At 39.9% G+C, this 17586-nt stretch overlaps 1 protein-coding gene across 1 annotated transcript in view; it reads right to left on the bottom strand.

Moving 5' to 3' along the window:
• Positions 1-4057: 4057 nt before the first annotated feature.
• Positions 4058-17586, bottom strand: part of CSRNP3 (cysteine and serine rich nuclear protein 3) — a 605683-nt gene continuing 592154 nt past the window's right edge. The window contains exon 5 of the mRNA XM_044075605.1: positions 4058-5673. Within this exon, the coding sequence (XP_043931540.1) occupies positions 4585-5673 (1089 nt within the window). The 3' untranslated portion in view covers positions 4058-4584. The remainder of the gene's footprint in view (positions 5674-17586) is intronic.

The following is a 17586-nucleotide window of genomic DNA, read 5'->3' as shown; positions in this document are numbered from 1 at the left end:
TTTCTACTAATAAGTATCCAATTCGGAGTAAGATGTCAGTCCCTAGGGCCCTAGGTTGTCAGTGCTTATGCTATGCATTGTCTCTTGACCAAGGCCAGGGCATACTGGGCATGTCTACATCTGCCTACAGGGACAGCCTCTGGGGTTTCCTCCTCAGAGTCCCCCTGTGGGTGTGACTGTGGTGATCTAGGCACTGGTGGGGGGCTGTGTATCCCTTCCTTTTGCCGATCCTGTTGCAGCTGTTTCCACCAGATCATACTGTGTAGCATAGCACATACTGTGAATATGTGTGCACATGTGGCTGGAGACTACTCAAAGGCTCCACCAGATATATCGAGGCATTGGAACCATGCCTTCAGCAGTCCAAACACATGCTCTATGATGTTACTAGTTTGTGTGTGTGCCTCATTATGGCTTTCCTCCATGGGTGTGTGTGTGTGTATTTCTGATGGGTGTCATCATCCATGGTGTAGCCAGCATCCCCCAGTAAATGCCTGTGTGGGATGTCCCCCATAGCAAACATCTGGTACAACTGTGATAAGTGCCAGATATGAGAGTTGTGATAACTGCCAGGGCTGCCAGCACACACATTCATGATAGTGCCCTAGGCATTAGGCATGACCCAGCAGTTGATGGAGTGGTACCCCTTGCGGTTAATGTAGATTCTGCCCTCCTCACCAGGTGTTGCTTTGATGAGTGCATGAGTACCACCTATGGCACCCAGTACCTCAGGGTAGTGTGCTACATGGTATAAGTATTGCATATTGCTGGCCATCTCCTCAGGGGTGAGGGGGAAATAAATGTACTCACTGGCATGTGGTAGCATGGCATCCAGGAACTGGTAGAGTACCCTGGATGCTGATGCCTGTGAGACCCCCATCATGTCCCCAGTTGCTCTTTGGAAAGTACCTATAGCTAGTATTCTAAGAGCTACACATACCTTTTTTCCAGTGGGATGGGTTTCCCTCTGTTGGCTCTGGCTCTGCATTGGGGTCAGCAGAGCTCTGTGAGTTCTTGTAGTATGTCCTTGTCTACCCTGTAGCACTCTACAATCTCCAGCTCATGTAGCTCCTGGAAGATGCCCTGGGCCTCTACACTCTTCTCCTTCTCATTCTAGGCCTATAGTCAGTAGCAGCAGGAGCACTGACCTCAGCATCTAGCGCATACATATGTAGCAGACCTGCAGCAGCCCTTAGCATTCCTTCAGTTAAAACTCCCAATTCTGTACTCCACTGGTGCAGAGTATGGAGGTGAAATCAGATTGTAGGGTGTATGCAACCTTTATAGTGCTCTGCTGTAGGTGCAGCATGTGTGACTGGCTACCTATGATGCATTCCACCTGTCAAGTATATCATTAAGGACTGTTAATGGCCCTAGTTTAAGTGAAACAGGAGTCATCAGTAATTAAGATATCATTGCCTTTCTCGGACAATTTTGTTTTAGACAGTCTTCCTCGCTCAGCACTGCAGCATGCCGTGCACATACACCCATGAAGGTAAACAGTGTTCAGCTCTCAGTGTACATGCCCCCATGAAAAGTCATGCTCAGCACAGCAGCGTGCCATGCAAGCACGCCTAAACTTGATGAAACATTCACCCCAAAGGTAAACATGACTTAGACACAGTTACACCCCCCCTGTACAGCAGAGTGCTGCGCCATGCAAACAGGCACTGCTGAGCTCCAATGAGCTCACAAGTCCTCAAACATGCTCCCTTTGATGTCATTTACCTCTTGTGTGGAAACCAACATGGTTCTGTGTCTACATGGATGGGATCTGCAGACATGGATACTCATTTGTGCTATTCAGTAACCACAGCTCATTTGCATAGGGATCTGTGCACACAACCTGAAAACAACACGGTTCCAGGCACTGCCTCCTTAGCAACAGAACCATTCCACCATTGTAGATACTCCATGCAGGGCCCTATAATACATTTCTGTCACATACTAATAACTTTGGTTACTACACTAGTTTTTTTTTTTTCATAAAAGCATGTTTGCGCACTGTGGCACACCACGCAAGCATACCCAGATTATTAAAACAATTTTTTTTAAATTATTTTCTATACGGTTTTGGACACACAGTGGATAATTTTGCGCATATTTGTGTCTGCTATGTTATTTCTGCCAATCTACCTGCCCTTTTACTGCCCTTTTATGGCCCCTGTTGTTTTTTTTACATCCTGTACATGGAATATTTCTGTGTACACTACGAATAACAACATGGGGTCTGGAGGACTGCCTATCTGCTTCCTGGATTACTCTACCACCCTCATTTGCATGCAAGTCACCTGCTTATCAGGTAATTTGCATGCCATGGATACATCCGTGCAGGCACGTGCATGCGCTGCAATCAGCTCTGTTTCCTGGATCGCATGCCTGCTTACTTTCATGTAAGTAGTGTGCCAGTATGCCTACATGGAAAAAAAGTCCATGTAGGCTTTATTAAATTCCCCCTGTATTTATTTTCTTATTTGCTTTGGCTATTAATATTATGCACAAGGTCTGCTGTTCTATTACTGCATTATTGTTTATTGTTTTTTATCAGAACCATTTAATCTTAAACCTTAGATATGTACTTTTGTGCACTGTACTGACAAAACATAAATCAGTTTTCCTTTAACAGTGTGATGTTACTAGGCATCTGACAAAGAAAAGAAACATATTTTTTCTCACTTGTTACAACAATCAATACTAACTCTGAAATTTGTTGTTTGAATTAGCTAATCCCCATAAAAGAAAGAAGCTACTTTACTCGTGTGTGTTTTTGCAGATCAAAAGACAAGGATGGACTTTAAGTGCAATTCTTTTATATAATGCATCTTCAGGAATTTATGTTGTAGTTTGGATATGGTTAACAAATAAGCTTCATACAATATACATTTTTTTTAGTTTCTGTTTACATTTGACTACAAGTCAGTGGTGTTAATAGTGTGCTTTGTCTACTTTTTGTAGATTAAGCCAAACTTTTAATAGGGTTTTTTGCCATAGCTAACTTGCTAACACCAGCCAAGTGGCTCATATACGCCAGACATGCAGTAAAGTGAGAATTATAGAAAATACAAGGCAGCTAGGCCCTGTGGCCATTTACATCTTGCCAGTACCCCCCCCCCCTTAGACCTTATCTCCTTTTTCAAGAAGTTTAAGCCAGTCAAACTGGGGTGAATTTGTTAATACCCATCTGATTGTCTAATTCATTTTTGAGGGTAGAAAGCATGTTGCATTGCTTAATTGGGAGTGGAAGTTTGTTCCAGAGAAGGACTATGAACTGTCACTCCACTTTGTTTTACACTTAGTAGGTAATCCACTAAATGTATCATATTTTAAGTCATTTTTTTGCAGATTAACTGATAGTGATCCAAGAAAACATGTTGCAATTGTGATCTGTAAGAAGAGGTAGATCAAATAAGCCCAAAGGGGCAAAAAAATAAGCAGAACGGAGCAACCAGTCAAAGGGCTCTTTGAGATGCTGACCTGCTATTTCAGCTTGCAAGTAAGTGGTGCAGCTGTTGCCATTAATTACTTCTGCTCTGTACCAGTTATTACCACATCTTCTACCTGCAGAATGATGCCTCTACATTTGTAATAAATTTGCCAGGAAACATATACATTTAGACAAAATGAACTCCTTTCAATAAGAGCAAACATGGATGTGTATATTCAACAATATCTGCATTTTGAAAACAGCAGGAAACATACTATCAGTAGTTTTAACATAGCTGAAGTTGAAAAACTGTATTTAAGCAAAAGTAAATAACTGAAAAATGGGCCTGCAGATAGAGGCAGCAGTGGAAAGATTACCACTATATGACCGGGAAACTGTGGATATCCACAAACCCAGTTCTCAGGCATTTTTCAGTTTATAAACTAGATGTAACAGAACCATGACACAGAGCAAGGATACTTGAGAGCATGCAGTGAGTTTTAAAAATCCAGGAAATATCTGTTCAGAACTTAAAGAACAAAGTTCTATATTATTTCAAAAAGCCATATGAAAGTGTTAAGCAGTCTAGGAATATATCAAATCCAAATCAAGGAAAATTCAGTGACACTCATGTCAGGAACATGCTAACAATTTATATCCAAACATGAACATTAAAAAATACAATGAATTTAAAGCACATATGCAGCAAAACATTTTTTTTCACAATGGCCACTTGTACACAAAATATTTTATAATACGTCTCCAGCTTCAAAATCTTAGAATGATCATTTTCAAGCACCAATTAACAGCCTAGTATGGACCTGGGAACAAAGCATGTGAAACTATAGACCTTTAATCTAGCTGACATTTCATTTTCCAGTTAGAGAATATGTATGGCAGGTAGGCTGCTTTGAAGGATCAGTACATTTTTAACATAATCTACCAAAACACAAGACTCAAAATTGAATGTTGTGTACTTCTTAAATTAATATTTTTGCACAATGTAACAAATATGGTTTAAAACACTTAACTAAAGCATTAACCAAGGCAAGGTTTGTTTTCTTGGTGCTTTAAATTACTCCTGATCATAGAATAACAGCTGTATTTTTGGAGGTCTATAGAGATAAGCATACAACCCATTTGAGAAAACACTAAATATTCTAAACAGAAACTGTTTCAACCACCGAGGATTTAATGCTGTCATGTGACTTAATGCCATCTGAAAGGCCTTTGGAATTGTCAGTGCAATGATCAAAGGAGTCACAATTACTATTTGGAGGTAAACCATATCCATCTTCAGAAGCATTGTTCAAATAGGTCTGAAGTTCCATGTGAGGGTGACTGTGCCTCTGCTCATGGTACACTCCATTCTGCTCATGGTACACTCCATTCTGCTCATGGTACACTCCATTACATTGAGCAGTACTGTCATGCTCTGATGAACAGCAGACTATAACTGATGGATTTGTTACTGAATACTGATGGTTGCCATATCTATGTTCAACTTGTGCATAGTCAGTGTACGGTTCCGATGCAATGCTATAAGGCAGAAGAGAAAGAGACCCATTCTTCTTTGTTGCTATCTCCCGGTATGCTTCCGATGGCTGGTCTGCAGTGGAGGACGAATGACTGTCTATCTGATAATAGACAGCAGGAGAGCTCCCATAGTAGGATGCATTATCACTATGGTTCTCATGCATTGTTGATCCATCAGAATAGCATAGAACTGATGTAATTGGCACTACCTCTGTGTGAGAAACTATAGAAGATGGTATTTCTTCCCTATACCCCTCACCTTTTTCATCTTCTTCTTCTTCTTCTTCCTCCTCCTCATCTTCATCAGATTCACTTGCAGGTAGACTCTGTGTGCTTGAATCTGTAACACCACTACAGAAACTACTTGCATCTTCTTCCTCCTCTTCGTCCTCTTCTCCCTGTTGGTCCATTTCCTCAGCTGACTGTAAGTGCAAAACAGCAGTTTGTTGTTCTGTTTCTGTCCCAAATGTCTCTGCTATGGAATATTCTAATGGGGGCTGGGAACAGGTTGTTGTGTTTCCTTGAAGAGTTGCTTCACTTTGACAACCATTCAGGGCAAATATGTTGTGTTGATCTTTGTTCTTTTCCAATTCCATCTTCATTATTGTGTGCAAAAAATGAGTCCGTACTCGAATGGGGTTGAATTCAATTCTACCTGCAGTATTGCTGCAGCCTTCTTTTGTGCAACCACATGGAAAAGACATGCGGTCAACCTAAAAATATAAAATATCAGTGTTATTTATTTTTCTGAATTCAGACATTAATATTACTTATTAATTAATATTATTATTTATCTTTACTTAAGATTTAGAACTTGTGATAATGTCATATTTCATCAAACTTGGCATCCAGTGAGAAATGATATGCAGTAATACAGAGGTCTAGCCTACACAGAAACATACAACTTACTGCAAATAAGGACCATCTGGCTAACATAATTTGTCTATTTATCAGTTTTACTGAAGTCTGCTGAGTCTATGGCCTGAATTACCTCTCCCAAGGTGAAACATCTATTTAACATCTCTGAATCAGGCTCTGAGATTTGTGGGCATGCGATTTTTTTAAAGATGAAATAACCAAAGATTTACCTCAGCAGCATTCAAAGTAAAAAAAAGAAAGTAGCTTGCTGAGGATCTTATAGAGTACAGTTTCTTTTGGAACCTGCAAATGTTAACATCATGCATTCTCCGAGGGAGTCATTTTTTGTTATTCGTTCTGATGAAGTTCCACTTCCTTAGGGATGAAAGTGCTTAAAGGATGATATGTATTATGTTTTTATTGACTCATTAAAATATATATGTTTTTTGCTTTACTGGTGATTTCCTGACCCTGCATTTTACATTCTACTGGCTGGAGTTATTAATTTTTTAAAGATGGTCTAACAGGCAGAAGTTTCAGAGGATGAGCTCTGTGAATAAAAAGAATTATAGAAGTGAAACATATTATTAATGACTGGGGGGATATTGGTGGGCTCCATCATTGTTTAAATAATCAATAACTTGCTCCCTCTTTCTAGCTTTCAATCTGTGAGCCAGGAGCTTCTTTGGAGAATGTATATATTTTGCCTAATAGAAGGTTCAGATCTTGTCCATTCCTATATGTGAATAAGCAGATTGTAATGTCCTATGAGGTCCTTTCAGAATAAAGAGTTGATATAATGTGGGAGGTTTACTCAACCTACCTTTAACACTAGTTTCCGGTGAAGCAATCTGATGTTCAGGATGGGCTAATTCCTGTAAGTACTTTCTTTCTGAGCCTACCTTAGACATTGTAGTTCTCCACAAATCAGATATTTGAAGGTTTCCAAGGATGTCACTTGCAAAACATTTGCCTCCTTGCAACTGCCCCAGTATTCAATGATCCATTTCCAAAGTACATAAATATTAGGCTTACTTTCCAGGAGGAGAGGGTTTCTGTTTTATATGTGCAATGAAATTAAAGCCATAGAAGAGTTCTTAACTCAAGGTACAGCAAACTGTGATCAGAGGAAAATGAATCACAGGTTCTACATTGTATACTTGATTCAGCAGCGAAATACAGAATAAAAATAATTTTGTCTGCTGGTGACGTCCTGCCACTGGAGAGATAAATGTGAAATAAGTGGTATCAGGTAATTTATACTGTCACGGATCCCTAAGAGGGAAATTCTTTTGAAAGTCAGGCACTTGTGCTCTATTTGTTGGTAGTCTAATCCTCCTTCAGAAAAGTCCTACTCAAACCTGGACAAATGTGATAATTTGGCAGTCACAACTAGACCAAGCAAATGGGGCAGTGAGAACAAACCAGTATGGAGACCCTCAAGAATAAACTGTGTAATAAAAGGCAGAAACTCCTTAACCTATATAGCAGAACAAATTACCCCTAAATGAAGGAGAACATCAAACAGCTAGATAAGAAAATTTAAAAGGACATAAGAAAAACAGATATCCCATAGGTTCATAGGTAGGTACTAGGCTATCTGCCCGAGGGCAGCATTTATAAGCCTAGTCAGAGAGTGTCAGCTTTCACTGCCCCATTGATTAATTAACTGATCCTCTGTCAAGCAAAGCCAATGAAGTGATCCCAGGGGTGTATTTTCTGTTACCCATCCACTCGTCAAGGTTTCTCTTGAAGAGTGTTAGTGAGGGGCTCTGCCTGATGTAATTTGGAATTTTGTTCCAAAGCATGGGGAGTCTCTGTGACAGGAATCTATCCCTCCAACATGTTCTATTTATTGTTGTGGTGAGGTTTAGCTCACTAGGACGCATGGCTCACAGTGACTTGGATTTCTTTAGGTGGAGCATGTTCATCAATTCTGAGTTGGACATGGCTTTGTAAGTCAGGCAGAGATCACTTCTGAGTAAGCGATATGCCACTGAATACAGCCAGAGTTTTTTCAGTCGGGCTGCATAGGACATACGTTTGAGACCAGTAATCCTCTTGGTGAGGTGTGTGGTCTTTCCGACTGTTGGAAGTGTCTTGTGAGGTACATCAAAAATGGGGCATTGTACTCTATGATGGGTCTAATGAGTGACGAGTAGAGGGGCACTATAATCTCTTTATTTCAAGATGCGAACCCTTTAGTAATTAGATGGGCCACATAGAAGGATTTCCTAACTACTTTGGCAATATGATTGTCAAAGGAGAGATTACTATCTACCTGGGTCCCCAGATCTCTTATTACCTCTTCTGTATTAAGGGGTCTGCCACCTATGTGGTAATTCGTGGGTGTTTTGTTTATCCCAGATGGGATGAATATGCATTTTTTGACATTTAGCTTGAGGCCATGACTTTGACACCAGGTGTCTGTCTCAGTAAGGCCCTTTTGGAGGATGTCCGTGTCAGCCGGAGAGTCAATTATGGCTCTCAGTTTACAGTCATTGGCAAACTTGGTTAGCCATAGTCCTCCTGTGTTTGCCTGTACTTCTGAGAAGTATATGCTGAACAGTAGGGGTCCTAGGACCGAGCCTTGTGGGACACCACTTGTAACTGGTTTAGAGTTGGACCTGGAGCACGCTATTCTTACCGTGTGAGTTCTGTCTGTAAGCCAGTTGGCAACCCATCTCGTGACGTAGGGGTTTATGTTCAGGCTGATGAGTTTTTCTGTAATACCCGAGTGGGGAATGGTATCAAAAGCCATGGCGAGGTCAAGGTAGGCTGTGTGAACCACCTTTCCCTTGTCTATGGTCTTGGTGACTGTCTCGAAGAAATCAACCAGGTTTAGTAGGCATGATCTGTCCTTAACAAAGCCGAACTGGGTCGGGTCAAGTGCTTGGAGGTTTCCAATGTCTTTGTTAATGAGTTCCATGATGATGCGCTCCATAGCCTTGCAGACCAGGTTAGTCAGGCTTATGGGGCTATAGTTACCAGGGTCAGTTGTGGCCCCTCCTTTGTGGAGAGGAATAACCATTGCTGTGTGCCATTCTATGGGCACATAGCCTGTGGAGAGGTTGAGGTTGAACAGCGTGTTTAGGTGGGGGGATAGTTCGTTCTGTATTTCTTGCAAGACGCAGCCTGGGACACCATCTGGTCCCATTGATGCTGTGTTTTTGGCTTTTGAAAGGGCTGTTTTCACCTGTGTGTCTGTGATTTTTGGGACACTACACTTTTCCGGTATTGTTGTGGGCCCTTTTGGAGGTGAGGGGGGGGGGTGAAGTTTGCACTGAATCTATCTGCCAGGATGTTGGCAATATCAGTAGGTTCACTATATTTTGTGCTATTTTGCACTGGTTCAGTGCATATCTGCGAGGTGCCACTTAGATTCTTAACATAGCTAAAGAAGGCTTTGTAGTTATCTTTTGAATCCTTGGCTATTTTTCTTTCAAAGTTAGCCTTGGATGATTTCATGAGGGGACCTCAGTTTCTTACTGATACTGATCAGGGATGTCTATCCTTCTTGGGATTTGTTTTTTTTTTCTGAACTAGTTTCCTCCTTCTATTGTATAGCCTGTTTAGTGCAGGGGTCCACCAAACTGGTTTCCTTCTCTTAGAGGAGTGAATCTTGGTTTTGTTAGGGATGGCACGATCCATGCATCCTTGTAGGTGCTCATAGAGTGCATTTGTAAAGGTTTCTGCATCTTGGGCAGCGTTATCCTTTAGCGTGGGGGCTGTGAAACTTACCACCTCTGTCTTAAGTAAGGTGAAGTTTGCTTTAGAAAAGATTTTTACTGTAGTTTCCTTAGTTGGGGGTGGTGGTGGAGTGTGGACATCCAGAGTGATTAGTTTATGGTCTGATCTAACCAGTGACGGGTTGACCTCCGGTGTGGAACACCTGTTGCCCATGTTGGTGATGACCAGGTCCAATATGTTTTCACCTCTGGTAGGGGAGTTTACCAGCTGATCCAGGGCGTTTGAGTTGATGAATTCCAGGAAGCGCTGGGCCTGGGAATTTGTACTTGAGTAGTTTTCCCAGTGAATGGTAGAGTAATTGAAATCGCCCAATATCAGGGTGTTTGGTAGGACCTTCATGTTTTCCAGTGTCTCCAGAAAAATGGAGTGGTGGTCCTGGGTCATGGAGGGTGATCTGTAGCAGGCCACAATTTGCATTGCAGATTTGCCAGATGTTAGTTGCACATGGATGATCTCAGAGGTATCATGCTGCGCTACTAACCTGTAAGTGTAGGTATCCTTGATGAATATGGATACACCCCGTCCTTTTGTGTTTCGGTCCATGTTCTATGGCCGAAATGTGTGGTATGAGTTGTAGCCCAGTAGTGCTGGGGTGCTCTCTGGAGCCTTGAACCAGGTTTCAGTTACTGCTCAGATGTCGACGTTCTCCATACTGAGGAGTGCTTCGAGCGTGTGCATTTTGAGATTTAAACTCATGGCATTGAGTAGCATAACCCTCAGTTTTATTGTTAATTGTGCTGTTTACTGAGGTAGGTTTGACGTTTGAGCCTTGCCTAAAAAAGGCACTATGGGGGCAGCAAGAGTCTTGGCCAGTATTTGAAAGCCTAGGGGTGACAGGTGCAAGCTGTCTCTTGTGAAGCAATGTGGCTTGTCAAGCATGTCGTCCCAGGCTGACAGACACTGGATCCCCTTTGAATGACACCAGAAGCTTAGCCAGTTGTTGAAATTGATCATTTGATCATCACCATGAACTCAGACTAGCTAGAAAGGCTAAAGACAACTACAAATCCTTCCTTAGTTATGCCACAAAAATCAGAAACAATACCCAACATTGCTCTGAGCTTATTCATAATGGTACCAACTACTCTGATCTAATAGATATTACCAACATACTGGCTAATAAATTCAGTACTAACTTCATCCCAGAGACTTCTACTCCAAATGCACTTACCCCTGGTAGAACTCATCCACCAACCATTACAAAGGTACATGTAATGAAAGTACTCCGCAAAATAAAGACTGTCTCATCCATTAGGCCTGACAACATACCGGATTGTTTAATTAATAGTACTAAGAATGTACTGAGTGGATCCACTCCACAACCTCTTCAACCTGACCTTAGTAACTGGGTTTAACCCATGGGAGTGACACACAACTGTTGTGATGACACTCCACAAGAGTAAACCGACCACAGGCCCTGGGAATTACAGGCTCATCACTCCAAGAAGCCTTATATTTAAAGTCATGGAGAGTATTATATCTGAACTAATTAACTATGATATCAGCAATCTTATGTTACCCAGCTGTCAGCAATCGAGCTTTGCCAGGGGTAGACACTGCATAGTGAGTCTGGTGAGCTTCTTTGAAAGAGTTATTCAAGCTGTGGCCTGTGTTCAAGCTATCCACACAGGATAGCATAATCTAGCCAAGGCAGTGAATACCATACCACTTGCAAATCTAATAATCGATTTGAAAGAGCTTCGAACTGACCCATAAATTGTTAGGTGGATAGCCAGATGACTTAGAGACAGGACCCACACAGTAAGATTAGGAGGTGCAACTGCTGAGAGAACATGGGAGCACCAGTAGAATTCTGCTGAGATCTGTGGTGGGACCTCTGTTATTTGGCATCTTCTTTTCAGATCTCCAGTTATCCAGATGGAGAACTCTGTAACATTTGACCATCACCTTGCAACAGTAGTTAGGAAATCCTTTTATCTTGCACAATGGGAAAAAAAAAAAAAAAAAAAATATATATATATATATATATATATATATATATATATATATATATATATGGGTCTACTACTAATTACCGACACGACGATTCCCCGACGGAAAACTCCCCGACGCCAGATGACCGACATCACACAAACCCGACAACGCAAAACACCGAACACCATTACACCGAACACCATTACACCGACACGGAACGTAAACAACACGCGACACTACATAGCATACACACTAGCCCTGACCCAAACCCTAACCCTAAGGTCCGACACTATCGCACACTTCACCTACCTGCACCCTAACCCTAACTCACTTAACCCACCCCTAGCCCAAGCTCCGACACTAACGCACACATCACCTACCTGCACCCTAACCCTAACTCACTTAACCCACCCCTAGCCCAAGCTCCGACACTAACGCACACATCACCTACCTGCACCCTAACCCTAACTCACTTAACCCGTCCCTAAACTACAGTCCCTCACTAGCACACACTTACCTTACCCGAACCATACCTCCGACACGAACACACACTCACCTTTCCCACAGCCTAACCCGACATCCCACAATCTCGAGCACTTACCTGACCGCTCCTAACTCCGTCACCATCGCACACTTACCGTGTCGCGATCGCACATTCCCTTGTCGGTCTTTCCACTGTCGGCAAATCACCCTGTCGGTACACTTACCTGTCGGTCATCTGGCGCCGTAAGTTTTCCGTCGGGAATCGTCGTTCGGGCATTAGTAGTAGACCCATATATATATATATATATATATATATATATATATATATATATATATATATATATATATATATATATATATATATATATATATATATATATATATGTATATATATATATATATATATATATATATATATATATATATATATATATATATATATATATATATATATATATATATTTATTTTACATTTGTTGACCAGGATAGTCCGACTGGATACATTTCCATTTTCAGTGGAGACCCGGGGAGAAAAGCTCCAAGATAATAATTCACATTGAACATTTAGTAAATGCTAGTTTCAATCAGATTACAGTCATAAGCAATACCAGCATTTAGCACATATAGTACTAAGTTATTATAAAACACTTTACAAAACATAACATTGTTTTCAAAGTCAAACATACATAACATTACATTCAGGTTTAAGACAAATGGAGCAGCAGTTATACAATTGACTCTTTCTGAAATGGAGTGGTAGAAAAACGTTAGAAGTAGTTGAAGGTAAGGCACCTAAGAAATAGAGAGGTCACTAGTCGGGGTTAGTGCAAGGACATAACCAATTAGTTTTCAAGTATTTCTTCCAGATCATATATATATCTTCCAGACCAAAAGCAGTCCTCAGTTCAGTGCTCTCCTTTGCCCCTTTGATTAGACCCATCACCGAATACAATGCCTGCTTTAGGAAGTACACTAATAACTATATCAAGCAATTGGAAACACCCCAGAGGTTTGTAACTAAAAAGATCGGGGCTTAAAAGATATGGGCTACAAAGACTGAAGACTTCATCTCTTTACTCATTTTTTTATATAGGCTATAAGGGATCCAGCAGTCCAAGAACTCTTATACCTCAAAAAAACCAAGCAGTCCAGCTAACATCAGAACCACAGATCTAAATCTATTCCTGCAAATAAATAAGACTAAGGGAAGGATAGATTGGTTCAGCAGCACCCACCCCTTCTCTGGAACAAACTCCATCTCTAAGTTAAGCAGTATGACAAACTGTCTGCATTTAAAAAAGAGGCAGAAAAATACAGGCAGTACGCAAGTAAATCCAGTGACTACAAAATAAAAACAAACAAGTAAAACAGAAGTCACTGGAACCACAAGCAGCTGGTAATGAAGAGGTTTATTAGACTCAACTTTTAAAACTGGTAGTAAAAACTTTCCCCTTAAACAAGGCTTCTTCAGGCATATACAACAAAAACTACAAAGAATACCATCCACCATTTATATAGTATCAAAGTGGGTCACATGATAACAATTGGGCTTGTTTGTGTTTCTCTTTCAATAAAGGCTTTAAAGATACGTAGCCATTCAAACAAGGCAAAATATGTGCCCCTAAGCATAAAATCCAATTAAATTCTTCCTTTTCAGTAAAATCATTAATATTACTCCCATGTATATTATTGTCAACTACTCTTAAATTTGAAAATTTAAAACTATGTCCAGAGCCATTGTCTCTAATGCGTTTATATAGACCATTTGTAACTATTTCTCTTTTAATCTCAGACAGGTGGTTGCAGATACAATCTTTTAACCTCTAGTTCATTTTACCCACATAAAATGCTTGACTTGCAACACATCTAGCGGATAGACAACATTTCTAGTTTCACAGTTACCATATGCATTAAGTCTAAAGGTCTTGTTAGAAACTGGATGAGTGAAGTATTTATCACAACAAATGAAACTACTACAGAAAATACACCTGCCACATTCAGAGGTACCATTCTTAATTGGTCATGTCTTCCTACATATATGTGTATGTTCTTTATAACATAACTGCTTTTGCGGTTTTAAAATTTGTTTGAGTCTAATAAAACTCTTCATTACCAGCTGCTCGTGGTTCCAGTGACTTATATTTTACTTGTTTGCATTTAAAAAAGAGATGGACATCTGGATGGGTATTCAAAACATCACCCCCTGGTACGACAGCCCTAGTCTTCCTTGAAATGAGAGGCAAGGCCTAAGGATGAGTGCTGGTAAGGCAGAAATGGGCTTGAGGCTCAGTTGCCTTGTAAATCATATAATCCTATGATCATAGTGGGGATTTTATCAAGATTCAGTGCTTTTTAAAACCTGTTAACCCCTACCCCAATAATTAATGGTAAGTACTTCCCCCAAATATTCTAAAGCATCAGAAAATGTTGTAAAAACAGAGATGTTTTCATTATTAGAGCCATAAAAACTCCAAAGGAGTATGGTCCTCTCTGATGTTTTCACCTTGGTGATACACCATCTACCCACATCATCCACCACATCTAGTGTTTTCTGCCACCCTCAATTTTTTCTTAACTAGTAATACTATACTTCTTTTTGAGGAGGCAGAAAATGTAAAACAAGCCTTCCATTATGTAATTAGATGTGGAAGTGTGGATTTTCTAAGATAGGTCTCTTGTAAAAATGCAGCATGGATTTTGCTTTGGTCTAAGTTATCTCTGTTTAAAAGAAGGTTTATTCCCTTCACATTCCATGGCACAATTTTTTGGGGGAACAACCCCTGCATCACTATCAGGCTTCCCATTAAATACTTTAGTTTTAGAATAATTGTTACTAAATTACTGCCAACAAGGAACGGAATTTAACTTCTGTCCACCTTCAGTTGTAGTGCAACTAACAGCAGTATAGGACCTAGCTCAGTTCAGTTGTATAACATGTATTATGAACGCTGGGGTGAGACAATACAACCAAAACTGCAAGTGATCGTCCCACCCCAGGTGAGCCCATCTACAAGAAATTGTAAAAATGATACTGTTGTCAAAGCCTATCAAAGTAATTATGCTGTCCACAGTGCCAATCACTACTAAAAACGTGTTATGATATAAGAGCAAACTCTACAGTATAACATTTGAGCACATAAATATCATACTATATGTGATGGAGAAAACTATTGTGAAAGAATGTACTGAGCACCATAGCTCTCAACCAATCAGGGACAAATTTCATCAAAATCAGGGACAAATCCAGAAATAATCAGGGACAATCAGAGGCACTTTTAAAATATTAGTACTATTAACTTTAGACATTCACAGAACAAGAGAGTGTGAATATACATTTTCTGAATTAAAAATATCTATAACTCTAATTATTGTCATTATTTAGTAAGTGTAATTCAACATTTCTTCTCCAAAAGTCACCAGTTTTAGGAGGGTTTAAGGGAGACAGAGTTAAAATTAGGGACAGTTGAGAGGTATGCTGAGCACACATGGTCAAAGCAAAGAAGATGGGCACTCTGGTGTCAAGTAGATGAAGAGAACACCTTTGTGAGTAACAATAAAGGACAAAAATCTTTTCTGACCCCTTGGACATCAATAACCTTTCTAGGTGCCGTCATAGTTTGAGTCCAGATGCAGTCATAGATTCAGTTTAGTTTCTTACTCAGGACAGATACGTACACATCCAAATGGTCTTAACAATTTCCTCCCTGTAGCAAGCCAGTCTATCAGTGCAGAGCAGCAGGTTTCATTGCAAAATGTCATTTCAAGAGGGTATTTCACAGACCCTCTGAACAATTTCTAGTCCAGAGACCTTCAGAGCAAGATGTACAATTCCATAGTAACTTGGCACATAAATAAACACGAATGAGCTAGCTGTTTCCAAGCAGACACTGGGATAAAGCATTTCAACTCAACTTGTATCCTTCAGCAGTTCGTATTTCAGTTTTACAAAGTCAATTGTAAGATGGAAAATAACACTGTCACATGAATAGAAACTGGACTTGCATATTTTTCAGGATATTGTACAAATATGGGTACTTCCAGAGGTGGACATTTTTGCCACATATTTCAATGGTCAGGTTAAAATCTTCTGCTGCCCTAGTCCATGGACTTGTACATTAATTTATGCCTTACATTCTTTTCCTTTGATACATCAGACACTATTCAATGCAAAACAAGAAAGGGCAAATCTAATTAGGATATTGCTCTCCTGGCAAAATAACCATAATACCTTTTCTAATAAGCTTGTTCACTCTTCCACTATAGCCATAACCTTTACACAGATCCTTAAGGGCACATCTATGGGGTATGTTAAATTTTAATCTTAAAACCTTGGATCTGTCAGCCTGGATGGTACAGGTTTGAAGACTAACAGTATTTCCTTTTCTACTCAAAGTTTAAACACCTTAAAACATACCAAAAGACCTAATGCATGAAAAAAATCACATTCAAAACTGTGCAAAGTATGTTGTTGGACACAAGGTCTGGGTCATTTACATTGTCTCATTCCAATGTTATTTAATTATTTAAGTATTTGAATTCTGCTGTAGTATATTCACCTAAAAAGTCCATATATCCTTAGACTACACTGTGACCATTTGAAAATGCTTTCTTTGTAAGAGTTCTGCACTTATAACCTCCAAAATGACATATATCTCATGCATGGGATATGAACTAGAAAGCAGCTTTACCTCCCTTTGAATTTGCAAATAGACTGGAAATAAAAATATCTTTCTCAGAAAACACTTTTTTTCTGGCTGTTGCTACATTTGATAGAAGGATTTCTGACTTACAAGTACCTATACAATACACTTGGCAAAAGAAATTCAGAATTTCAGTCCTTTACATGTAAATCACCTTCCTTGATATTCCACAAAGAAATGGTGACACTCTAGAATAAACTTTGTTTCATGCAAAATGTTGTATCAACAATGTCTCCTAGCCAGTGCATTCAACTACCACTTTTTATGCAAACTGTCAAAACAATGCAGAGCACCGTTTGTACCTGCTGGATGTACACAGTACACTCAAATATTATACTAAGCAAACCCAAAGAAGTTAGAAAATGGAACTTTTTTCATGCAAGACAGGGAAAGAAAGCTTTCTGAATGGTTAATTCACTGTGCTGTCTTTTGTTATGATAAATGTAATGAACCCACATACAGCAAATGCAGATACAGCAACATAACAGAACACTCTATACACTAAGCCAGGAACTACATCTGCAGCACATTGCAGGAATGTTTCTGCAAAAGATATTTGGAGAGCTGCCCACATGGACGTCTGCACACACCTTCATAAGGCATTACAAGTTGGATGTGCAGTCCATAAGGTACAAAAGGATTTGGCATTGCTCTGCTTCAGGGATCCTCAAACTGCCAGTCTCCTGGGGGTATGATGACATTTTTTGAGAATCTACCCAAATTTTACAATTTACTTTTACAGTGTCTGTCCTCAAGTCACATAACATAGTTTTGTATAAGATACTTACTCTAATGGTAGAGCCTTGAAGCAAGGTCAGTGTAACAGTAAAGCTATACTACTCACACTATCTCCCTAAGGAAATTGTACATAGCATTATAATAAGAGTGGTATAGCTTATG

The sequence above is a fragment of the Protopterus annectens genome, chromosome 6.part1, assembly GCF_019279795.1.
Source record: "Protopterus annectens isolate FY-2018-M chromosome 6.part1, PAN1.0, whole genome shotgun sequence".
Taxonomy (NCBI): Eukaryota; Metazoa; Chordata; order Ceratodontiformes; family Protopteridae; genus Protopterus; species Protopterus annectens.
The sequence above is the reverse complement of the archived record's forward strand: the minus strand, read 5'-3'. Positions and strand labels throughout refer to the sequence as shown.